The sequence below is a fragment of the Tyto alba genome, unplaced genomic scaffold (genome assembly GCF_018691265.1).
Source record: "Tyto alba isolate M040663 unplaced genomic scaffold, T.alba_DEE_v4.0 Super-Scaffold_13, whole genome shotgun sequence".
Classification (NCBI taxonomy): domain Eukaryota; kingdom Metazoa; phylum Chordata; class Aves; order Strigiformes; family Tytonidae; genus Tyto; species Tyto alba.
Window position 1 is genome coordinate 1,447,797 of NW_024881275.1, and position 27,013 is coordinate 1,474,809.

General features: G+C 40.0%; 1 protein-coding gene across 4 annotated transcripts in view; it reads left to right on the forward strand.

Moving 5' to 3' along the window:
* MCTP1 (multiple C2 and transmembrane domain containing 1) overlaps positions 1-27,013 on the forward strand; it is a 278,549-nt gene that overhangs the window by 145,214 nt on the left and 106,322 nt on the right. For all 4 annotated transcript variants that reach the window (XM_042787788.1, XM_042787789.1, XM_032993082.2 and 1 more), the window contains 4 exons: positions 3,610-3,780; positions 5,404-5,534; positions 17,173-17,359; positions 22,381-22,474. In XM_042787788.1, the coding sequence (XP_042643722.1) occupies positions 3,610-3,780; positions 5,404-5,534; positions 17,173-17,359; positions 22,381-22,474 (583 nt within the window). The remainder of the gene's footprint in view (positions 1-3,609; positions 3,781-5,403; positions 5,535-17,172; positions 17,360-22,380; positions 22,475-27,013) is intronic.

Sequence of the window (27,013 nt, forward strand, 5' to 3'; positions counted from 1 at the left end):
CCTGTTCAGTAATGGAGAGCAGTATCATTCTTTCCTACATTCTTTCATTGTTTTCTTGACTGGTATATTATTTAAAGCTTCCAAGTCAAAGTAACTCTTTGGATAGAGGTGCCTCTGCAGGACATAGAGCTTCATTTGCTTTTTAAAACTTTTATTTTTTCCCTACATAAATTTGTGGTAGGCACACTGTTCTATTTCTGTCTGCTCAACTATTCTTGAAGAACAGATTTGGTGTTCAAGGGCGCGGAGAAGGAGGAGTGTGTCCTGGCGGTGTGTGCAACAAGGAGGAGATTTAGTAAAAGCAGAGTCTGTTTGCATGGGCACGAGCACATGCAGGCGGGAGGGGTGCTGCTCTGCAGGGCATGAGGGCTGATCAGTGAAGAGGTGAGGTCAGGCTGGCAGAGGACAGATGGTGGGGTTTCTCCGACTCATTATGGGCTGGAGTTGTGAAGGTCACTTAGGTACCCAAGATAAATACTTACAGGATTTTCAAAATCATTTACTAAAGGCATCTCTAGAAATTATGTACCTCTCTCACACTGTGAAATTAAGTTCATAAAAGAAATCTAAAATGTGAAATCAGTCTTGTTTTCCCATTTTTTCAGCTATTAGCTTTTTCCCAAATTTGACTTTAAATCTAAACATTCGTATTTATTTATTTTACTTCCTTCGGGAAAGACTATAGGGAGTTAGAGATTATGTCAGTATCTGTAATTTCTGAGGATAAGGATGACTTTGACTGGAAGGAAGGCATGTTTCAGTTGTCTATTCAGATACTGTTCAGTCTCACTTGGAAAGAAGAAGAATTCCAGCTGGAAGTTGCTCTAGCTGGAAGAGGCCACGTAGCCCGTGTCTTTTGTGTCCAGGGAATCTGAACAGCTTGAGCTCCCGCGAGCTGTGCCCTGCTCCTTTCAGTATGTTTCCCTTTTACTGTTCCACGGATCTGCCTGCTGCTGATAAAGACGGGGAGAAAAGAGCACTGCTGTGGCCCAAATTCCCTACCTCGGGGAAGAAAGAGCCACATCCAGCCCACACCACTTCACTTTTAGCAGCCGGCTGCTTTTCTTCCAGCAGGTTGAGGCGTAGGCTCTGCAGCTTGGCCATCGGTCAACGTGCCGCCGGGCTCGGCAAGGCACGTCGCGTGTCGTAGGCTGAGAGAGCTGGCTCTGACCTGAAGGGCTTTCTCCAGCAAGACTTGGATGCTTGTTCCCAGGTTTTCTCCCCAATTCTTGTGAACTCCTGTCTGACCCATCTGTCATTTTACGCTTGGCCATTTAGATCTTGCCTTGCCACCTCGCATGTAAATTACCCCTGTTGATGAAACTCCCTACTGGTCATAAAAAATCAGCATGTTTTGTATGGTGGCAGCTGCTGTAATGCAGCAAATTATTTTAAGAGCCATTGAAACTACAGAATTCAGATCGAGTATAGTCTGTAAATGATTCGCTGTCTCATTTGCGATTAGTGAAGTAGAGAGCTGTGCAGTTGTGCTTAAGCTTTACTTGAAGAGAGTTGTAAATGCAAACTCATGCTTATTTTCCATGATAGTACCCTGGAAATCATTTGCATTCCCACTCAACTCTTAAAAAAACCCCAACAACTGTGTATTCTTTGACAAAATAAGTCTCAACTAATCACTGCTTCTGTCCTTATATGAAATATCTTCCTAAACATGCCTTGTCTCTTCTTTCAGTGTCTCTCATCACCCTTTATTCAGGGCAGAGTCAGTTTTGGTTATTTACTATTCAGTCTTTCTTTTGTTCTAAACAAGAAAAAAAAAAAAAAAAAGAAATAAAAGGAAAAAAAAATCTACCGCTTCTTCACAAGTCTTTGGCAATGTTAACTGTATACCAGCAGTGACAGAGTATTTGTGCCAGGAAAAATATTACAAAGTTTAATAATGTTCCCATGTTGTTGTAAATGAAATCTCCTCTGGCAACTGAGCTTCCCACTTGTCCCCAAATTTTTGTAGAGCTTCTGTTTTCTGGTGTCCCACTGCTGCTTCATGTGACAGGTTAAGTTAAAAGTTATTGCACAGTTCCTTGTTTGTTTTTGGAGAAACACTAAGTTTGTGAGAAGTTTCTCCGCAGTCAGATCCGTCACTTCAGGAAGAGAAATCTTTAATAAACATAGTGAAATATTTTGGGAGTAACCACACTGCTTGGAATGAATAGCCGTTAGGAAACACAAATACATGCCATTGTGATACCTGAAATGCTGCTAAAAGCACGTTACTCAGATTTGATCCATCCCCAGTGGCCCCGGTCCTCACGTATAACACTTAATTCTGGAGTCTGGTGAATGCAGATTATAATCCAGTGATTATCCTTCAGTGTACTTTCTAGAATCTTCTCTGGGTAAATTCCTGCTCTGGGCACTTGCACAGCTGTAACAATCGAGCAGTGTTTGCCCTCTTTGACTCAAGACAAATTTGCACTGAAAACCTCGTAACAGAGATACGGGAGGTGTGCAAGTGATGGAGCCAACCATGCAGCCCTTCACATATGAAGGGTTGCTGAGCCTATGAAGCCTTTGTTGCTCAAACTACATTGCATAATAAAGAAAATGCGTATGTCTGATGTATTTACAGCTGTGTATACATGCAGACTTGCTTATTTTGATTCCTAGAAAGGGTAGTTTGTGAGTTTAAATATTGTTCAGCTACCTAGTGTTCTGATATTAGATAAGGTAACCTTGAACGAATAAAATTTCAGAACAAAAGGGAGAGATTTTGGCAACCTTGCTCTGCAGATGCGCCCGAGGCGCATTTGCCTGCTTCAGGAGTGCAAAGGGGGTTTCCCGGTTCTGGTACCTTGTACGCCCTGTGGCTGGGAGCAAACTGGAGCTGATCTGAAGTTACTCGAATTTATAACCCGCCCACGGTGGGGGTTCACTGATGAATGCTGTGGCCATCTGGTTTGTGAGGGTGCGTGTGAATTTTCTTTTAACCCCCAGAGTCAGCGGCTGAGGGCTCACAGTCCACAAGTTTCCACGCAGTTTCGATCAGAGGCTCTGCAGCATCTCACTTTGAAACTCTTGAACTAATGTCCTCGTATTTAATTCAGTTTTCCACGCTATTTCTGAGAATACCACATAATTTTAGAGGCTGAGATAGTTGTCATATGCACGGGAGTTTATTGACATATTTTCCCTTGGTCCATGCATGGTGTGTTTATATTATTTTTAATGAAAGTTTCATTTTGTCACCGTTTTTCATGTTCATTTTAGTCTTTGCTCAAGTTCATTCAATCGTATGCTACTAACAGAAGAGGCTCTGTAACGTTTATTTGTGATGTTGTTATTTCTATGAGCAGAGGGAGAAGTGAAGCAGGAAAAACCACTTATTTTTTTTTCTGAACACTTCCTTAAGTAGCATTTGTACTGCTTGCTTCTTCAAGTGCAGCATATGACATTACCTGCGTATTTGTCACTGTTTTGTTTCTCTCCAAGTACTTATTTGTAATATAGTTTACATTTGTACTCTCAAATAACTTCAGAATGGCTTAGGATGGTTGATTTTCATTCACAGTTATATGAAATTGAACATTAAAATGCAGGGGAAGCTTTTGAAATAGTTTTAACTAAATCTGTGTTTTTATTTCCCTAAAGTTTCAGACCCAGAGCTTACGTCTCTCAGACCTGCACAGAAAATCTCAGCTATGGAGAGGGATAGTTAGTGTTACCTTGATAGAAGGTCGTGAACTGAAGGCGATGGATGCAAATGGACTGAGCGATCCTTATGTGAAGTTCCGGCTGGGGCATCAGAAGTACAAGAGCAAGGTAATTTTAGCTGTGGCCTAAAATGAGCTTGTAATGTTTTATTCTTTGTGGTTTTTTTTTTTTTTTTTTTGGCTTGTGTGACTATTTAAATAGTGATAGATATTCATGATATTAATTAGCTGTCAGAGCACCTGAAGTTTTGTTTTGATGGTTTCTTTTTATTTCATTATAAACAAAAATCATACTAGATGGGGAAAAATATAGCACTGAAAAAGGCAGGGTGCTGGGAGGCACACCTGATTTTCCATACAGAGCATGTTGGCTTTTATTTACTGTTATGGGTCATTCATGGCAGGAAAGAGATGTGGAGTAGCTCTGACAAGTAGATATCACCGTTGTGCCTTCTGGCTTGATGCTGGTCGCCTCTTGGACCCTTCGCCTGGTCTTACCCTCAAACCATGTCATACTTGCATTCTCACTTTCCTCATCATGTCCTTACAGCAAGCGTCATTGAAGTTTTGCATATGTGTGAGCTTAGCAGGCAGAGAGGATTGATCAGGGAGAAAATGATTGTGGAGACTTTCTTGTCTTTCTCGCCATTATCTTTTATTTCCCTGATCCCTCTCGGTTTGAGCATTGCTGTCTGTGGAAGATGCTGGAACTGCTGGTGATGCACATGACCTTCTTCTCTCAACGCCCACGACAGCCCACGTGGTTTTCACAGCCAAAGGGCAGAGTGAAGAAGAGGCCATGAGCCCGTAGGTGCCACATTTGCAGACCTCTGAGCCCCCCTTAGGGCCTCGTCATCTGAAATTAGAAGAAACCAGATTTAATGCTTTTGTGACTTACAAATTGTCATAGCATTTCTATGTTTTAATCCTCCCTGATTTTTCCTTTTTTTCAAGCCAGAGGAACTGGTGGATGTAGAAAGTAGCAAATGCTTCATAGGGAAGGTACTAGACAGTTTCCATTCTTGCTCGGGACAGATGTGACTACTGTGACTACTGCTTTTGCGTTATGGTGGAAATACCTGCAAGCTTTCTGTTCTCAAGACTGTGGTCAGAAGTACATGGACTGAAATCCATTGAAGTTACTTTTGTCAGAAGTAACTGGACTGAAAATGATTGAGAAAGCTACTTTCATCTCAGTTGCAAAGGAAAGGAAGTAAAGTACCGTTTTGGGAAAAAAAAAAAAAAAAAGAGAGTATTATTCCATAAAAAGTAAACGGTAGTATCATCCTTCTCCCAGTATTAGTGCAGCTGGGGAAAGAGGATGTGATAAAATTATGTGGGTTCAAATACCTTACAGTCACCATCTACTTGTCATTGCAGATGCTTTGTTTTCTTTTAGGCTCAGACACATAACTTTGAAGCTAACTGTCACTTAAGAGAGGGCATAATTATTCTACAGAAAAATGGAACCATTCCCAGGGTAAATCCTTTGTTCGGGAGGCTTTTGAAGGTGACAGGTTGCAGGATTTTGGAGGTTGTTGTTGTGTTAGAGTGGCATGAGAGAGCTGGACAGTACTCTTTTCTAATTACTATTTTTTAATTCTCACTGCTTAAGGTACTTACACTGCAAATAGAAAAAAGTTCCTGAATGGACTCTAAAGATCAAATTTACAATTCAAGAAAGTGTATGCCTGCACAATGCAATATGTCTTTCTTTTTGCTCTTCTTTCAGATTGTGCCAAAAACTTTGAATCCTCAGTGGAGAGAGCAGTTTGACTTTCATCTCTATGAAGAACGAGGTGGAATTATTGATATTACCGTGTGGGACAAAGATGCTGGCAAAAAGGATGATTTTATTGGCAGGTTTGTGCAATTACAGCCTTCTTGTTCCCTGGGGATGAGAGCAGATGATTAAAATGAACCTTGCTGTTGAAACTATTTCTTGTGACCATTTGTTCTTGCTTTTTTTTTTTTTTTTAAGGTGGGGGAGAATTTTTTACAAAGTATCAGTACAGTTTGCTGCATTGATGCAATTCTTTACTCTAATGGTGTAAAATAAATTTTATTGACCAGTAGGTGGCAGCTTTTACCAATTGATAGATTTAGGTTTTCCAAAATAAAAATCCCACTTTTAGAGCAATAATCAAGATGCAGGAGGTTCCATACGGCAACGTCCGGCTCGGAGGAGAAATAACAGCTGTGACTTGTAATAGGTGCATAAGAGCAGAATTACGTACTTAATCTATTTGGTAAATGAAATGAGAGTCTTGAAAAGACTACGTGCAGCTTTTGGGGCAAAGAAATAAGATCATTCACCTAATTCATTTCCAGGAAAAGTGAATCTTTGGGATCTGTCTTAGAGTTCAAGAAACGGAACAAATTTGTGTGGTTATGCTCCATTTTACTGTGTAGGAAGAAGAAAGATGCTATTGCTTTTTAACAATGGCATTAGCTGTAAGCTCACAGGGGAAGACACTGTCTTGTGCTTATAGATACTACAAAGTAGGTGCTATTTGGAAAGCTCACATATTGGTTTACATCACACTTTAATTGCTATCCATACAGTCATAACAATATTAATTATTAGTAATCCCATATATTTTGATTGCTTGTTAGAATATTGGTTGTAGTTGCTTTCGCTAGGACACTGATACTATTAACTAATGAAACTGCTTTTTTTGGTAGTTAAAATCAGGAATGGAAAACCCACAGACTGAGCCATGTACTTCTATTGTCAGTGTGGTTATATTTCTACTGACCTTTTCCTCCCTCTCGTTCCTTTTAGGGTAATGGCTTTCTTTATCAAATTAGATCAGTTGGATAATATTCTGTGTTTATTTCCTACCATAAATTGTGGGAACTCAGAATACATACAGAGTCTGTGGCAAGCAAACAGCTTTAATATTGACAAAGCCACTTTTCAAAAGTATACACAGTAAGATTTTATTTTGTATGACAAAACCCGATGGATAGGATGGTATGTTTATATTTGAAGTTTACAGTGCATTTTTTCCCTTGCTTGATTCATTTGGTGCATATGGTAACAATAACTATTTTTCTGAAGTAACAATCATTTAGTCCTATGTCAACACGTGATATGCCTTGGGAAATTATTCCTGTTTTCTGCTTAACTTCAGCCTTCTTATCCAAAAGATGGTGAAATTCAGAGTTTTCACATGTGGTTTTTCAGAACACTGTCATCAAAGCAGCACTTACGTTGTTACTGTTACCAGTAATTATAAAGTATTTTTAAGAGCCTTGCTCCAAGGCACTTGAAACCTAAATAAGAATGCAGTAGAGAAATTAGCGAACGAAAAATTTGTAACTTCAAACACAAGAGCTACTTAGGTAACTTTTCAGATACCTTAAAATGTTGTTTGTCCTAAGTGTGCATCTCTTTCTTTTCAGTAACTGCATGATATTATGCAAGTAACAAATTATTTCTACATTTCATTGAGGCCCCATCAAATTGATAGCATGAGAAATCTGTCTAAAAACAATGCTTGAAGCCTTTAGCATTTTTCAATGGGAGAACCTTGTTTCCTTTTGTTTTCTGTAATTTTCCTAAATAGATGTAATTCTTGTATATACCGAAAAAGATACTTCTTGTACAAAGCTAATCTGTAGTGTTTCTTCAATATATAGCTGTTACTAACAAAATCAGTTGTGTTTTTCCCCAAATCTTCCTGCTCTTGATTTTTGTGACCTCTCTGCTGTTGGTGTGTGTATAATCCCTCTTCAGTTTGTCCTTTCAGACACTCTCTCATTTCACCTTCTGTTGGTACCTTATCTCTGGATAATGCAACCTGCAAACAAATTCCTCTCCGTGAAGATTTCCATGAAAAACGTTGTCATTTGTCAAGCTCAATCTGAATACAAAAATAGGTCTTAATATTCCCCCTCCCTGATACTCTTTTCCAGTCACTGTGGATAAAAATCATCGACATCTGACAGCTCTGCTTTACATTGACCTCTTTTCCCCAGTTTCTCCTTTCGAGGCTGCCTCTAAAAGCTGGAAATACTTTGGTACAGACAATACTCTGTATGTGTGTGTGTTGTGCTAAATGTATATTAATTTTGTAAAGCATGACTGAGTCATGCTCCATGACTAGGGCTCTGTGGCTCTCAAGGCTCATGTAATAAGTTGAGTATTTCCATTCAGGTTCCAGGAAAAGTGATAATGAGGGTGTGGGAAGGAAACAGAAGAGTTCCTGCTAGTATTCTAGCATCGCTTAGTGATAGAGAGTAATCCCTTTCATCTTACTGTGATCTTCCCAATTTCTTGAGTAATGTGCAAGCACCAGCTGTTACATTATATAGGAATATTTTTATTAACTGCAAATGAAAATAATGATTTCTTGAAGATGTCCTGCCCGGCCAAAGCATGATTAGGGAGAGGCCATGCTTGCCTGAGTGAGATCCTAGTCATTGAGGGACCAAATTGAGAAAACAGAGGAAAGAGTTTGTTTAAGGAGCAGTTCTCACCTCTCAGCCACAGTATTGGGGTTTTTTGTCCTCCATATCCACCTGCTCGCAGAGCACGCATGAAAGTCAGCAGAATTTCCTGTGCAAAATAGACATTATTGAGCTGGTTTGCCAGGGGACCTCTTTCAAGAGTGCCATCCCTAAAACTGGTTCAACAGTTCCAAACAGAGCTGGCTGCAGGAGGAGAGGGTTGGCAGGTTGAAGGTTGAAGGGACAAACTCCAGGTTCCTTCTGGAAAACACCACAGGAAAACCCCTTGGGTTGAAATGTTCTTACTGTGCTCAGCTCTGTAACTTGCAAATTTTATTCCAGAGCGTAGCTTCTCCTGGAATGGTACTCTGTCTCAGCTGCACTTCAGTGAAATAAAAGAAGTGGGAAATTAGGAGCGTAGACTTCAGTGGGCCCTGCGGGTGTTGTCGTACTCATTAGGCTGGAGCATGGTCAGGGCCAGGATGAAGCTGGGAACGTGACAAGGCATCGATGGCATGTGTGCTCAGACTGCGAGGGCTTGGGCTTGCGATCCTGTTTTGAGGGCAGGAAGATGAAGGGAAGATCCTTGAGAAGGTTGAAGACACGGAATCGAGATTCTGGCTTTGGGATGACGTGGTAGGAGGAGGGTGGAATTGGGAGGGGTGGTTGGCAAGAGGGAGGTGACAGCATGGCATCCTAATTCAGAGAAGGAGAAAGCTAGGTCTGTCACAGAACCAGCATAAAGCTCCATCTTCACCTTGGAGCCCAGGCTCGTTCAGCATGGCAGGTCCTGAAATGAGATGGTGACCGATGGATGGATTTCCATTCTGAACCTTGGGCGTTGTGTGCTTGCACAATTCATTTGAGTTTCACGTGTGTGCATTCTCCATGAGAGTTTAAAGGGTGTAGTGCCTTGTGAACTTCCATCTTAGAATACCCTACCAAACCAAAATCCTAGAGCCATTTCAGTGTTTATCTGGGGATTTCAAAAGCCTGGGAAAAGACCTCGTACAGTAGCTTCAAGGAAAACGTATCTCCGATGATATAGTTATTTGTAAGAGGAAACACTGGGCTTGACCAGAGCTGAGTTTCATCATTCAGGAGTTTAAGCTCTGGCATTCTTCTGAACAACGGTTTTGAAGAAAACCCCACAACATTACAGGACCAGAGACGTGAGGTCTAGAAGTTCTTTTTTTGGAAAGCACCAGGAGTTGAACCCACAGGGACAGCCTTGTTACATTCAAGTAAGCATGTGGACTTGCATGAGCAGTACTAGTCATTACTTCATCTGATAAGTAGAAATACATATGTATGTGTGTATATTGTTCGCATTAAGTATTCACGTTTTTGCTATCAGTAAATCATTTCTCTTCTGTATTGAGTCAATATACTCCCGTGATTAAAAACATATAGTGCAGTAAGTTTATGTAGGTAATACTAAGATGAAAATGAAGGTGAAATGATTCTAATCTTCATGTAATTATTTAACTTTCCTATCATCTGCGTTTTTGAAGGCGATCCTGACTGTCACCTTTACGATAATCAGCTAATAAATCCTCATGATTGTTACACCTTTATGCATAGCAGTAATCTGAACAAATTGGCTGCTGACAGCTGCAATAAATTGCCAAGAATGAGTGCTGTCAGAGAACAAGTTGTTTCTGTGAACATACAGGATAAGTAAATCCCATGTCATGCAGTTTTATTCAGCTGAAGTTATTTGCAATCCAGTATGGCAGGATTTATAGCATTATTTATTGCTATGAAAAATGCGTGTTTATCTTTAAAATGACATTGACTTTTACTCATATTTTGCGCCAGGAAATCACCATTGACTTCATCTATATCTATTTTCATCAGTATTTATAGATGCTTCTATCTTTTTTCCCATCTGATGCAAATTAAGGACAAGAGACCTTGTCTGTAGTATATTCATTAAAGCAATGTATTAATTTTTATCTGTAGAAAACTGGAACGTCCTATAATCAATCTGAATACTCTCATGAAAATTCAGACTTGATTTTGTCTGTGTTTGTGTATGGGAACACACCATATAATGGATATTATGAAATATAAAAGTTAATATGTTGAAAATGAAGTATTTATGTTTTCCATACCTAATCCGTTATGTCTTGTCTGTTTAGTTTTTTTTCATAGTCGTGAAGCCAGAGAGGGCTTTTTGGGTACACAGAAATACAAGCAGTATGCGACCTGTGCTACTGCATTATTAATCTGAAAGCACAGGTATACACCACTCAAAAGTTCTAAACTGAAGTGAGATTTTTTTACATAAAATATTTATGTCTCTTTTGGTTTCATTTTTTTCCCCCTGAAATTTATGTAACTTAACTATGAGAGACTGAATGTTATCTGAGAGAACTGAGTGGTGCTGTAAAGCTGTGTATGGGTACTCCAGCGTGCATATAAAGTTGAGTGAAGGACACTAAATATGCTGCTGCTGATGTTTCTTCCCAGATTTTTTCTAGAGATGTTGCGGAGACTGTGATCTATATTGAAATACTGGCAATTTTCTTTTTTAAATACCGTTGCGGAAGAAAAAGGTTTGACTAGTGGGTGTGAAGGTCTGTGTTAATGTTGAAATTGATGAATCTTGAAGTTTTCTGATTTTTTGCAAAACTATAGAGACAAAATGGATTCCTCTGGAATTGTAAATAGTACTTTATTATGCTGGTCTTTCGAATATTTTTTTCGCATGATGCTTTGAAATTTTCTGCATGTTGAAGTAACTCTGGAGGGATGTATTGTTTCCAAAGTTTAAACATAATGGTCAATATGCTATTGTAATTTGAGTTTTGAACTGTGTGCGCATGTGAGTCACACAGTAATTCTGTGCAAACACAGACAAGCACACAACCAGCAGCCTGTGTGTATAATAGTTTGTTGATTATACATGATGACTAAACTTACACGATTGCAGATGCGTTTCTCTATGTAAAGTGAAGGTTTTGCCCAAAGCATTGGAATCTAAAAATGCTACTGGCAGGCCTGCCCTTGACAAATCCTGAGATGTGCTGAGCCATCTCCATTTCTGATTGTTGTCAAAGGGAGTTAGTGGTAAATACTGCATCTCAAAATTTGGCCTTTGGGTATTCCACACCTTATTTATTCCTATCTCTTCCCATTTTAACAACTTCTATTAATGCAGAGACACTGCTGTCCTGCTAGAAAGCCAAAAAAGGCCCAGTTTTGGCTGACAAATCTTCAGTAACTTTCTCTTAACAGATACTTTAGTATTTACAGTTTTTACTGACAGTTGTTATTGTCACATACCGCTGCAAAATTAATAGTATTCCCCAGTGTTTTGTGAAATGCAGAATGCTGAACACGAGCTTGATTATGTTTATGGATCCTTCTTCTGACTCCCACATATGGAAATGTATTCCACTGCATGAAGTAAGAGTGGAGAAATAAGAGGAAGGGAGAAGGAGAAGTGGAATGGCTGCGTAGGCATGAGGAGCATGTCAGTGTAAAAAGTGGTCAGGGATGTCGGTGGGGGTTTGTGAGGATTTCTGGAAGGCACGGGTTGGAGCTGTGTGAAAGCCCTTGCTAAGTCGCCCGGACCGACTAGTGAGGGGAGAACTGTGTAGAAGAACAAAATGTTCATCAAAGCAATGGGCTGGTTCAGCAGCGGAGAGCGTTAATTTTGCTGTGGGGAAGTTGCACTGTGAGGGCACGAACAGCGTGTGTCTGTGGTGTGTGGCTGTGCCGCCGGGACAGCACAGGAAGTGCCACAGCGTGAAACATCTCCAGGTACTTTTCTCCGTCCGTGCAATTTCAAAAGTAAATCTGTAGTTTTATTGTGGAGAGCTATGCGTGGGAAAAAAATGTTAATCGGTCATTCCAAAATCCACCAACGGGATTTCGTGGCACAGACCTTACTTCTTTTAGCAAGCAATAAACACTACTCCGCACTCCGGTGTTGCCCGGTGACCGGTGAGATTGCCCCGTGCTTCGTGCAGCTCTCCCGTTTCCCTTTCCAAAACGGATTTACCCCAAGCTGTAGGGCTCTCTCCTCCTTCCCGCGCGCTGCTGCGTGGCACCGGGCAGCTCTGGCTCCCAGGTGCTGCTGAGCTGTGCAGCGAGGCAGGGCACTCCCAGCCTCCCAGGGATCCCCCCTGGCTTCCTGGGGATCCCCCCCGGCCTTCCAGGGATCCCCCCCGGCCTCCCAGTGATCCCCCACAGCCTCCCAGGCGTGCCACCACGCTCCCCCTCACTCACTGTCCTACTCAGCTGAGCTACGGTCTCCAGCTCCTTAGGGAGCTTTCCCGGTTTTCAGTCTATCACCTTTATCCACCACCTATCTCAAGCATCGTGTGGGGTCTGTCATTTTATTTCTTTCTCATTATCTTTACAGTTAAAAATGCCGCGCTCTCGTTCTTCCAAGAACTTCGCGTTACTGCAGTCCTGTCTTTCTGAGCCGTGTCATTTTCTCTCGGTGCTTTGCAGAATTTCCCCTCTCCGTTTGTTTCTTGGTTTTACTGGAACATTGTACTCCTCTGATAAAGGATACGGAGTCTCACAAATTGTAGCAGTTCATGCCTCGCTGCTTCTGATGTGTGTCCAGCTCAGTTCTAATTGCAGAATCGCACAGTTTCCTCTCCTTGGCATCCTTTGGAGCAGCATAGACCTGGATCACAGTGGAGTTAAAAGGCTGTCTTCTTGAACAAGTCATGATGATAATTAAGTTGCCTGGGTTGTAGCCAAGTGGTGCTTTTCTGTCCCTATCACTTAGGATTGTGCCAATTCCTCTTTTATGCTTTATTTTGTCATGTGAGAAAATGATCTCACTATCTGCTGTCTCTCCCTTGCCTGGCCACCTGGCTTTTAAGAGGCCTTCTATGTCATGTCGTTACCTTTGTAATTCATTCATTAGCAAGGATATTTCACCAGGGTGCCAACGCGGTCTTACATTCCAGGTTCTGTTAGAACTAGAGAGGGGAGGTGATTTTTACCTCTTAGACATGCTGATAATAAAATACTACATATAGTTCTGGCTTCCACACTTCAAAAAGGATGCAGGAGAATTTCACTGGATCAGAAAAGTTACAAAAAGTCATTTGAGGGCTGTAGGAGATGTGTTCCAAGGAAATGTATAGGGAGCTGAAGGTGTTTAGCATATCAAAAGGAAGATCAAGAAGAGATATGATTATGGTATATGAGTACCTTCACTGGAAGAAAATACGGAGCACTAAAGGCTTTTTCAACCGAGTAAAGAAAGGCATAAAAAGAACCAAAGGCCAGATATATTCAAATTAAAAATAAATCAGAAATGTATTTCTAACAGTTTGGGTGATTAACACACTGAACACAGTTTCAGAGAAGTGGTGGATCCCCCTTGAATCTTCAAATCTTTCTCCTTGGGAGCCGTTCCCTGTTTCTGCAGCGACTTACCTGTGATGCTTTGGCGCAGGATCTTGAGGTGCTCGCGTGTTTTTTCTGCCTTCTGATCTCTCAGGGGCTGAAAATCCTGATCTGGCGAGTGCCCAGCAGTCTCCACTGAAGGGACCATACAGCGTGGAACAGCTCAGTAATGCAAAATACTCAGACTGCCCTAAGCACTAGAATTCCCTGAAATGTGATTTATAGCTGTGCTTGAAAATCTGTCTGTGGAGTTAATGGCTATTTTTGCCGTAATTCTTCAGGCTGATCTCAACACAGGTGGAGAACTTTTTCTTCTAGCAGCAGCTTGTAAATAATAATTCCTTTAAGAAACTGAACTTTCCAAAATTACTATTATCTCCTGCTTTCAGCGTGACAGCCGCCGGTCATACGCTACTTATGGCCTCCTCGAAATGGCTGTAATCTTTCATGGTCCTCAATTTGAGAATGCAAGACAAAAATTTCTACCACCACAGTGCTCATTCTGCACCACTTTCTGGTAACATTCAAGTTCACCTTCATCCTCAAAGCATCTTTGTTCTCCATGGAAACAGTTGTAGGTGACAAATGTCTTTTAAGAGAACATCTTAACTGATGTAAAAGTCAGCATTGCTAAAGCTTTAAAGCTTGGAATACTTGTATATACTCTGTAAAGGGGCATTGTCAACTTGAACTTTCCAAAGCTATTTATCTTTAGAAATACTTTGTTAACTTCAGTGCTTGTAAGGAAATCTAATCCAAAAAGGAGTTTTGTGAGTTTCCTACTGATGTCTGTAAAGGTTATTCTAGGATAGTGTGAGTGCTTAGGTAATACTTTAATAAAACCAGGCTTCCTTCCCTGTTTAGGTCCCGTGAAAATATACGGTGAGGACAAAGTAGATCTAACAAAAAATGGTTTAATTTTTTTTTTTTGCAGGAAAACGTGGTGTGAGAGCAAACAAAGTTAATTTTAATTCCCCCCCCCCCGCCCCCGTGAAAAACTTGACTATTAATGGGAGGGGGAAAAAAAAAAAAAAAAGGAAAAAAGAGGCAGTTTTTTACCTCACAGTGCCTGTAACCTGGGAAGTCTCCCTCACCTCCCGACTGGGCTGCACGCCGAGTGCGCCGCGCGGGCACCGGCCCCGAGTGAGACGGCGCGAGCTGCGTGACCGGGGTTCCTGTACAGCGTGGTGGTGACCCTCCTCAGCAGAACAACCCTACTCCCTCAGCAGATTATCTGAGGGGCCTCCAGGGGATATTTTTCCTGAAAAGTAGCTGGGGCTTTCACTGGAAAAAGCTTCCAGATCGCTCCCTACCCGTTGTAAGATTCTAGGAAATAACAAGCTGGTGACGGGCTGTTCATGGAGATCTGTCGAGCAGACAATAGAGACGTGTTTCTCTGGCAGTCTGTTCTAGATGTGGTGCTCTTAGGAACATTTTATAGCTGTAGGGATAGTGCACGGGTAAAACCGAGTTGTCGGTTGCTTCATTTAACCGAAATAAAAAATAGTACGGACTACTGATGTTGCAGAAGTGCTGTAACTTCAAGAATTGGAGAACTCTGATCTTCTATCTTTGATGTAAACCCTGTAATTTTACAGCCATTGCAGTTTTCTGATGCATGTAGGGTCTTTTTGTTCCAGTGGGGGTAGCTTTTGTTGCCTATTTTAGCACGAGGGATGGAATATTTCTGCCTTATTTGTATCATAATGAGATCCTGATTCTTTTACTGACTTTAAGAGAGTTTAGATGGTTTCATTCAATGATTATTGGTTAAAGACTCAATATTGTTGCAGAGGCATATTTCTGAGGGATATCTCTTTTGAAAGAGGCTATCAAAGAATATTTAACACCAGGAGCATCTTAACCTACTCCAACTTTGAATGCTTGATTACTATATTTGTTATCTTAAGGAGGGCTTTGTGCTCCTCCCTGCAGCCTAAATAAAAATTTGACAGCCTATGTACGTGCACAAAACTTGTATTGACCCTCAGCCTGCACTGACAGCAACAGCTTTAATCTTTCCTTACTGTTGCTAATGTCATTTCTCACTCCTTATCATCCCAAGAGTTCCAAATAAAAGGTAAGCGTTAAGATCTGAATGCTGTGTAAGTTAGAAATTGTTTTCATTGTAAAATAGTAGAACCCTGCTACTGTATGAGCTCTGCAGTAGTTTAATCTTGGTGGCTGTGTAACAGACAGTAAAAGTTTAAAAAAAAAATTAAAAGGAAATTCTCCTGTAGCAAATTTAATCTGCCTGTGATAGCACAGCACCCATTTTATGAGGCCACATTTATTCTCATAATTGGCTATTTCCTGTCCTTAAATGCCTATTTATTCATGTCTGCCACCTTTTTCTCAGTTTATTGGCCCTGTGGTCACCACATTATCTTTCTATTTAAAATCAATTGACATTTTATGAAACGAGTTTGCTAGATGTTTAGTTTAGTGAGAGTGGCATATAGAACATGTGCTTGTCACATTAAATAATCGCTGTTAAAAGTAGACTATTCAGTGACTTAACTATACATAGAATATATTCATTTGCTTTATTTCAATATTGTTCTTGTTTTTATTTAGAGCAGTGAATTGGCAAAGCATTACTGGGGGATGCTGTAAGTAGAAGTATTCCAAACAGTGCTTTTTCACAGAAATTCCTATGCAGTGCAGGCTGGCATTGCATTTGACACAGGTGTTGAATTTCCAGACATGCTCAGAGTTGCAACCTAAGAAAGTCGAAACTTGTGAATTAGGCAAATTAAGATATTAAACTTCTGAACTGTGCACAGACTTACTACTAACCCTAAGGTATTCTTGTTTTAATGAGAAGCTTGCGGTCAGCTCTTTGTTAGCAGTGATACTGCTTTTCCATCCATGCTCTACCTTTTATTTTTAAAGACGTTGCAGAGCCGTTTCTGCTGGCCAGCACGTACGGAGCCATTCTTCATTAGCTCAGTGCATGGTACAGCCAGGGTTATTCAGAAAGGGATCAAGCAGTGTGGATTGGCTTCAGCCACTCTGCGCAGTTATAAGCACTCCCTGCTCATTACAACGTGAGACATCTTATTATATCGGGGGTTGCAGCATCAAATTTTATCCTGGATGCCTGCATGAAGCTTTGACCCTGAGCCACGCGCAGCTTACTGCAAGAGAGCTGAGCCTTTTGGGTGGTGCTCGCTCAGTCACGTTAACTCCATCACAATCGAGTCCACATAGATTTCTTTTTTCTTTTTTTTTTTTTTTTTGAGAGAGAGATAGGATTTTTACTCTCGTTAGGTGAATGGTATCAAAAACGTTCACATCAAAACTTACGTTTTGTGTTTGTACAAGAGGCATGATTAAAAAGTACGATTTGAATCCAAAGCTGGATTTTTAAAATTGACTGCATTCAAGTCAGGCATATTAGCCATAATATCAGGCATAATAACCTTGTTTCTAGTGTCTGTATGTGCTTTTTAGTATTTATTGTTCACATGCATAACAGGTTATCACTTTTTATTTAAAAAAGTCAAGCAAGCAGCATGGGTCGAAGCTGAAGAGAAATCCTTCCAGGAGCTGGGAAGGAATTTCTACTGATTGGGCTTTTTGTCCAGCTGAATGCAAGTAAGCCAGTGTGCTCCTGTTTGATGTGAAGAAAACCACATGCTGATGGAGAATGTGTTTCCAGGTGCCAGGTTGACCTGTCGACCCTGAGTAAAGAACAAACCCACAAGTTGGAGATGCCGCTGGAGGAGGGAGAGGGGTGCCTGGTGCTGCTGGTCACTCTCACAGCCTCAGCTGCCGTCACTATCTCTGACCTCTCCGTCAACTCCCTGGAGGACCAGAAGGAGCGAGAGGAGATACTGAAGAGATATGTATGGAGCTCTTCTCTTTTGCCCTTTGTTTGCAAAATGTTTGCTTATATAAATGCTAATTATCGGCAGAAAAAACTCTAAATATATCCCTTATATTCTTATCACGCTCAGCCAGTGACATTCATTTAAAGCAGTTACTAACATTGTCGCAGCTGGTACAGGTGACACCAAGAAGGCTACAAATACTTCTTATTCAGTAAGGTATTTTTTTACACAGTAATTCGGCTATTTGGTATGATCATGTGACGTAAGTTAATTTTACTGCCTTTCAGATAATTTCTGTCAAGCACAAAATAACTAAGGGGTCACTCGGTGACTGTACAGTTTCTGGTGGGTTTTTATGCCAAATGGTTTGAGGTGCCAATAGTTTTTGGCCTTTTTCTGAGCATCTGCTAAAGAGCAAGGAAACTTTTTTTTTTTTTGGTCTGCAGGTTAGAGGGTGGATCAAGTATTTTGTGTCATCAAAATAATTGTTTTAAACAATATTTCCATTTCAGAATATTCTGAAGCAAATTATTTTCATTTCCCAGCATCCTCATGTTACACAGACTCTGTGTAGTTCTATCAAAGCAACAGAGAGGGGAGCTCTTACTCCAGCATTTGCTAATACCTAAATCACTAAAAGTAACTGTCTTACTACACACGGAGAAAGGAGAAAAAAAAAAAAAAAAAAAAGCTATTTCCACTTAAAATTACAAAGCTTTTATTGTACAATGCTGCCAGGTGTTTAGAAAGGCTTCTCTAGACACTCAGCCATTAAACCAAGCTCTGACTAACAAAGAGCCGCTTAATTTTTTTTTAGATTTTAAAATATTCCTATTCCATGACTGACATCCTTTCAATAACTGAATTTAATAAAGATGTACCTTATCAGGCTGTGCAGATAACATGAAGTGCTAGTACTAATGCTGTACAATATTCTTCAAACAGATTAGCAGGATGTGCGCTTCAGCAAATTTATTCTGGCTATCTCCACTGAATCAGCTGTCTGCTAATGCTTGTACAACTCATACACCAATAGTGTTATCATAAACACAGTTTAATAGAGGTGACTTAGTGAGGCTAAACATAATATTCCTAAACCAACTGAGAGCTAAGGTATTGTGCACCATCTTTGAAAAATAATTACAATTAAGAGAGTTATTGCACATTATGGAATTCACCAAGACAGTCCGTGGTTGTCAGAATAGATCTTTATAAATACAATAAATTTCTGATGGATACGTTTTTGAAGTGACATACTTCTTGCTACCAAGTGCAACAATACTGTATTTCTGTGGATTATTGTGTGTGAAGATATGGCAGTCAAGTGATACTGATGGATATGATAATTTAGTAGCAGTATAGAAACATGTTACGACTGTGTATTATTAATTGCTTTTCCTAAATTCTCAATATTTTGTCCCCAGTGTAAAGCATGATTATGTGGTGTAAGATTGATCTATTTATTTCCATTTTTTGCATATTCATGGATATGTGTCTTTTCTTATATTTACATGACTATGCATTTGAAAATATATTTTTGGCAGATGTTCATGTTGCAGAGGCATGAATTTCTCATTATGTGTTTTTAAAAATTGTAGCATCAATACATCTTTTTTATAAATTTTACTGTTTTTATTAAAGTGACCAGTGGACAGCAGAAGAAAGAAATGACGAGTATCAACAAAATTCAGATAGTTTCTTTTCACTGACATCTGATTTGTCTTTTGTATTCGTATCTCTGCATCAGAACTGATACAAAGAAAGAGTACGCAATTAGCAAGATGTACTGTTCCCCACTGAGTGGCTGTATTTTGGGGTTTATTTTTTGTCCTCTTACAAAATCTAGCTTCCATTTGAGAAATTTATTTTGCACCCTTTCTGCAGCCAAAAACAGTTAATGAGCTGACCTTGCCATCAGATCAAATAGCCTTGGAAAATGACTCTATTACTGTCATTTAACCATTTGTAGCTGAACATCAGAGCCTTACAAATTAAACAGGCATTACTGTTTGAACCATTATTTTACCACAATTGTCTGAAAAGATTAATTCCTTTTGGGGTGAGGAGGGGGGCGCATTAATGGGTACAGACCAAGAGAGATTGTATGACCTTTTCAGAACGGGTGTGCTGAACCCGCGGTCCCCCTTGTCACAGTTTAAAAACCAGAGGAGCTAGTTTAGAGAAGAAGTTGTTAGCATTCCATTTTTATTATGACATTTCACAGTCATCCGATTTAATGTCCCTTGACCAGATTGTCCACCGTGAGACGATGGGCTTGAAATGTTATTTAGAGCATTGATAAAAGGTGAGCAGTTCTAAGATGACAGCGAGTCATAAGGCTGGTGGTGTGACATTAATTTTCTCCATAACAGAGATGGAATAAGACGTCATGGTGACAAGCTGTCAATCAGTACTGGCCCCTCAGTGTATCTCGATGCCATAGGATGGGGTATTGCTTCTCCCATAATAGAGCTGAACTGAGATGCTCTCCCTGACAGCTGCTGCAGCCATACAGAAAATATATTATACAGCCTTTCATTAAAAAAATAAAGAGGACTCATCTCCAGAGCATTTCAATCTTTTCCCATCTATTGAGGGCTGAAAAAGATTCACAGCAAATCACGAATTCCTCTGCTATGGAAATTTCAGGCTTCAGAAACCATGCGGGTTTTGAGGCCTTCAACAATAATCATAAATAAGAAGACAGAGTATCATCTGATAAATCATTACTTAAAGTTATGTATTTAAAGTAATGTAGTAAAGTCGTTTGCTTCTCCCAGAGTCTCTGCTGTGGCACTGTACACTTTTTCAGCGGTCTCCACAGTCACGATGTGCAGTAAATGAATCTAAGCCAGCCGACTTGCTGGAACTAAAAGTTCAAAAATAATTATCCTGCGGGATGCTAACAAAGGCAGCTGAGTGAAATACAGCACTGGTGCCTCTTTGCAGAATGAGCTTACCAGGGTGAAATTTGGAAAGAGGGGACTGTACGGCATTGCAGGGAGGGAGGCAGTTGCTTGGCTTGCCGTGTGTTTGTTTTCATTCTGCAGCTTGGTGTTTGTTTCGGTCACTGGGAAACTTGGGTAAAATGTGGGAACAGTTTTGTGAATCCTTTCACTTTCACCGTGGTGTTAGGGCAGAATTATCTCTGTTGTGGTACCAGTTCTGATAAGAAGCTTCCAAACCTTGATCGTTATTGTAATAAATGAGGGCTGGTGCCAACACACGCTTTTGAATTACACCAGCGCTATCTGTAGCACCGTCCCTGCCACCCGCAGCTCGTAAGCGCATACGCAGGGGGCTGAGCGTGTGTTGATTAAAGTTGACCATCGGTAATATTAAGCCGTATTTCTGATGATTGGCATCTTAAAAATGACACAAAAATTTATTAAGCGTTATCCCGTGATAGCATGCATGCGTGTATTTGTGTGTGTGTGGTGCGTGGGGTGCTACACTCAACTGGGTTCCTCAGTTCGGTAGGTCAGACCTTCACTGTAAACAGAAAATGGTCAGTTGGGGCTTGTCAAATTAATATCGGAGGGTGATTTAACTGTTAGAATTGTCTTATTAGTGTAGAGACAGGGATGCATATGATATGTCTTAACATTTTAATGGATAGGTTATCTATGCATAAGCGTACTGTAGTTTGTGCCAGCTGACATTCAGTGTTTCATTTAAGCAGCACATGTGGTTTTCAGATCAGTGATGTTATTTATTCTGGTTTTCCATGCCAGTCAGTTTTCCCTTCATAATAAATTAAAGAATAGTTGACTTGGTGTTCTACCTGATGTTTGCATTTTCTAGAAATCTGGACATTATCATATGCAGTAGAAAAGGTTTCACCTGCACTACATTAAAATTTTAGAAAAGGCCACAGGCATTAAATGCATTAGTCCAGAATTCAAAATACTTCACAATAAAGGTATATGCTAGTATTTATGAGCAAGACTTGCAAAACCAGCCAGAAATTAGGCCATGTATCTCTCTATATATATGATTTTAAATGGATTTGAAAATCTAATTTTAGTCTCCTCTTTTGGAGTTCCTCCCCTAGGTTATCTAAAAACTGAATGATAACACCAGATTTCTTATTAATTGATTGCAGATTTAAAGTTCCGTTTGATGTTCTGTCATTTGAAATTCTGTAACTTTTAAATTATATTCAAAGTTAGAGCTGTAGGTTTTTAGCATATCACACCTAACTGGTGCAATACTCCCAGTTTGTTACTTTTAGTTATTTGAAAAAAGAGCAGCAACAGAACACATTTTCCAAGCAGCTTTCTAAAACTGTGGTGGATGAACAAATGCAAGTGTTAGTCTACTCTTTAATTTTCTCTTATTTTTTTTTTTAATATATGTAGATATTGCAGAATTTTAAGTTTTTGTTTTTGTTTTTTTTTTTTTTAATTTATTATCTATGGTAATAGTTTTCTGCCATGGAATTGGAATGCATTTATTTTATTTTTTTGCATGTGATTATTATGAAAATTATTAAGTTGTTATAATCGTCTTTTGATTGTTTTTGCTAATGTTCTTTGCAAGCTTACATATGCATACATGCTATATGCAAGCTTGCATATAATGGTCAACTGCAACAAAAACAATATTGGCCCTAAGACACTGTTCAGAATATTATTGGAGCGACCAAAGGGAAAATGTGAACATAGATCTCACAGAAGTGTTCAGGGAGAGGAAGTGTTTTATTGTTTGTATTAATTTTGTTAATATACTGCTATCACTTAAATTTTTGAATGGACAGTTGTTCATGTACTATTAGGGGATTAATTCAGTAGAATTAGTGCTAGATTTAATCGTTCATATTCTAATTTTTCCTTTGCATTTTTCATTGGTAAGTTGCAAAATACTGAAAGAAACACTGACAGCTGTACATTGTTCATAAAATAATATTTAAAAGTATGAGTATGTTCAACAGAATTACACTGACTTATATCTGGCCTAGGGAGGAGGCTATTAATACTGCTTTTGGTTTGTCTTTTTTGCAATCCAGAATTATTTTTCTTTTTATTATTTTTCAGAGTCCAATGATGATGTTCCGTAACATGAAGGATGTAGGATTTCTTCAGGTGAAGGTCATCAGGGCAGAAGCATTGATGGCAGCTGATGTCACAGGCAAGGATTCATTTAGTTTCTGTTGACAGTAAATACCATAGTAAGACCGAGCCTTTTCAGAAGTGGAAAAAAAAAAATAAAAATAGTTAGAACAGAAGTTTATCTAAAGGTTATTGTCTGTTTGTACAGCCCCACCTTCTGCTCATTAAGGAATAAATACGCAGAAAAACAAACAAAACTTTTTTAAGCAATACAGCAAGTCGCTCTCATGCTAGCAGAGCCCTATATAGGTTATTTCTTAGAAAGATGAAATACACATTTTTCTCCGTCAGAACTCCTGGAAAAAAGTCATAGAAAAGATTTCTTTTTCTGGTAGATAAAAATCTACAAAATTATCCAAATTAAATCTGTATTCAAGAGAACAAGGGAAATGAAAGGTGCTAGACTTAGATACTACTTTAAAGTTGTTGCCAGAATAACTGCTTGATATCTTCCAGATATTTAGCAAGACTGCTGTTGATTTCAGACATTTCAAATAAATGCAATTTCCTGTAACTATCACTTACCTGTTTAAGAAGGGAAGTAAAAAACTATTTTCTATTTTATGTGCTATCAGCTGAATGGATAATTTAACCTTTTGCTTTTGAAAATAAAGTATTTGAGCTGTACTGACCATACTTCTTCAGAAACGTCCAAGTTACCTCCTGTAAGTACAATCACATTCACACTGCACGAATTGAGTGGAGCAAAATGACCTGCTTCTGTGTCAGAAAATAGCCATCTCTGCTTTAAATTAAAAAAAAAAAAAAAAAAAAAAAAGGAAGGGGGGAAAGAAAAGGAAACTATACTGTTTTAGCTAACTGAAGTGCAATTTGTGGACATAAACTTTCTGTTGTAGGAGCAGATGTAGATACATAGCAACATGCTCCCCTTTTAACAGTTTTTTGTAAATTAACATGAGTACCGGTATTTTTTTTTTTTTTTTCTCAGACAAGGTAACAGAGCAAACATTTTATTGCTGAAACGGATCATCCAGTTTGTGGCATACAAAACAACAGATTCTATTTTTGGGAGGTTGGAGAAATGCTTCTAAAAAGATTCCTCACTCAGCTTTGACCTTATAATCCAATGTGGTCTGAACAGAGAGAGAGATTAAGTTATTCAGGGGCAAATGGGATAATTCAGTCCCTGACCTCGTTCAGTCTTCGACTTTTCCAGATCAACATGTCATTTGTGCTGGTTGAACAAATTTTTTGGAAATACATTGGATTCAATTAAAGATGTACAGAGCTACCAAAAATTTCCAGAAATTACATTTAAAATGACGGTCAGGAAGATGGGAAAAACACTCAGTACCTTCCCATGTCCCACATACTCTGTTCATTAGCAAGAAGAAACATTAATATGGCAGATATGTTTTGTAAGATAGCTGTGCATTGCAGAAATTACAGAAATCTTTGCATATTTTGTAGAAAAAAAATACCTGGTATTTTGAAAAGAGGACAAAGGGGTTTTATTAACTACCACGGGAATTTATAGCTATTTTTAGTAACTTGTGTGTATGTACAGATCCTTCATTTCAGATTAAACTTTGAATATCAATATTCAGAAATAACTCAAAATAGTTATTTGATGATTGCCAATAAATCATGTTTGTAAAACTTGTATAAAGCTTGACCCTCCACCTTTGTTCAGCTGAGCAACGCTTATTAGTTAGTGTGGAGAGTGCTGTCATCAGTGGCATAACTTACACAACTAAGGATTGCTTGTGTTAGTAAAAGCTAAGGACTAGTTTGCTCTTCTTACTATATTGTTTTTTCAGAGTTAATCTTTTGCCCTCCCCAGAGTCTGAAAAGTAGCTGAAACACCTGTATAGTACCTGTGTGGTTTTCTCTGTTTCATGTCTGCTGAACGTATCCCATTTCCCTTTCAGGAATCTTTTCATGTGAAGTAATAAATAAAAATTGATTAGTTTGGGCTGAATGGTTTTAAACAATCCTTAATATTCCATGATCAAGCATAAGCATAGACGGAAAAAGACTTCTGTAATGTTTTAAGTAGTCATCAATCTAAGTAGAGTTGCAAGGATTTTTTTTTCCTTTCAAAATGTGAAATTTTTCTTTTGTTACCATACATTCATTGAGCAGCATTGTAATACTGTATTAACTCTGTGTGAATAAAGAGCAATTGAGACTCCCGTTGAATGAATGAGTAAAAAGCACAAATTACTTTTTAATGAAACCCTCAATTCTTCTCCTTTCCACAGAAAGCCCATAGCCTGAATGCTGCTACAGTAGGTCACTTCAGTTAAGCCCCTAATAAACTGTTGATAGTTGAGGGCAGTTTTTCCTCCAGTTTCAGTAGCTCAGTGTCGGACAGTGCACTTCAAATCGTTAAGGTTAGTGCAGATTTTATTTTTGGGAAGAGAGCGAGATCGAGGCGGTGGTTCAGGCCTCGGTTTACCGTACACACACAGCACACCCCCCCCGCCCCGTAGGCATGCATTCAACCAGGTGCCAGGGTGGGCTGAAATTTCAGTGAAATCGTGGGCAGGGGAGCAGGTGGGCACTGCCAGTTTGAAAATGGGGCGCTGCTGGAACGTGCCATAACTGGGTTTTGAAAATGCCCCAGAAAAAAGAACAAAGTGAGACTTCTCCTCGCTCAGCCCGCTTGCAAGGAAGTCTAGGAAAGGGAGGGATGCTGAGGAGTTGAGAGATTCCCTGATGGAGCTTGAAAGCTCACCTTCATTTTGGGGACAGCTGAAATACAGCATCTTCTAGGAGCGGGTCCTTTGAGAGAATTGCCAGGCCTATGAGGGCGTTTCTCCCAGAAAAAAAAAAAACATCTTTCCACGGCCAAAACACATTTTTAGCGCTCCCACCAATGCAAAGTTCCGTTCTGTTGGAAACTGTGGTCGCAGCAAATAGCCCTACCTGGAGAATATGTATGTATTAGTATGTTTTTTCGAAACTACAGTCTAACAAATGGAAAGACGTTGGGTGTGGTGCTTAGTTTTTCCTTCTCCTCCTGAGAAGAAAGTTTCGTTTAAATCCTCCACGGTGTTTTAGCTACGCAGAGCAGGGCTGTTTTCTCCCTGCCTCCTCAGCTGGAAGAAGTTATGTTTTCCCCGTTCCCCGCGTCTTGGCTCGCTTGTGGTTCCCGGGGGGACGGGCAGACCTTCTCGAGGGCGCGGGGAAATATTCAGATGGTGCAGACGAGCGTGAGTTTTGGGGGAGCACCAGGCCGTTCCCCGTGACAGAGCGCCGGTTCAGTCGGGTGAACGCGCGCCTCCGGCAGCAGAATTAGGCGGGTCGTGGTGGAAGGCTGCTGGCTTTGCGGGCCGTGCTTGCATCGCCTTTACTGCGGCGGGTGCAGGCCGCCTTTTCCTTGGGCCACCAAATAAAACTCCAAACCTCCGCCTTGCTGCTGGGAGGCAAGCAGGGTGGGAAGAGACGCGCCACGGGTTTGACCAACTTCAGCGAAAGTGCTGTTATTTTAAGGAATAATAGTTAGCGACTCCGATTCGTTAGCAGAGCGCCATCCGAGCTCCATGTGAAGGCCTGCCTAGAAAACAGTTTGTTTTGCTGTCTTCGGACTTTAATTAAGACGTGTTCCATTCTAGCCCCCTGGCTCCCCTCTCCCCCGGCCCCCACCCCGCTTGCTGTGTCACAGGCCGGCGATCAGACCCTTTCAGATGGTCCAGCCCATGACTTTGACCTTCTGCGCGGTCCGGCGTTCCCTGGGGAACCGTTCAGCTCATGAGGTCTGATTTCACACTTCCAGGATGCCTCGGCTCTCTTAACAATGACAGGGAGACAAAGCCCTTTAGAGCGGGCCGCATGGGGACTTGTTTAAATTGGAAACTAGAGAGGAGTCAAGGAACAAGGTTACAGGCTACAGAATAGTGCTTTTAATAAAGAGCTCACAGCTCTGGTTCAGCTCAAAGAGGGCTACCTCTGTACAATTAATTGAGACATTTATCTGGAGCATCTTAGGCCTCTACTTTCTCACAGAATTATGTGATAAATATCAGCTAAGAGGCAAATGAGATGTGCATGAAATGAATTTTTAACACTTTGATTACTGTGTCTCCAGTCTTCATTAGAAGTAAATTTATTTGTATTTCTGACCTCATTATTAATCAATTGCCTGCGTTATTTTTTTGGGTACCGTCATTTCAGAAGCTGGTGTATATCAGACAGATTTTACTAAAGAGCTCAGTGATATTTCTGTTTACAGTCAGAAGCTTTTCAGGCTTCTCCTCCTCTGAGGAACAGAAACTAAGCATAGAAAATGAGGCAGAATTTTTTTTTCTTATTTTTCAGTTTTATGTCTGGAATTCAGTCTCTCTTCTAAGAAAATTCCATGTTAAAATTTTGATTAAAGTACTTGAAAGTAGGATGAAGATACCAAGATGGCTATATGTGCAGAATGTAAATGAGTTTTATAAAATCTGTTCTACTAAAATGTCCTAATACCACATGTGCAAAAATAGTCTTTGAAATTGTTCTTCAAATGCTGGGAAATGTCAGAGTGATGTACACAAACGTTAAATTCACAAAGGTATGGAAGCCCATGCATGTAAAATTGAAGGAATAA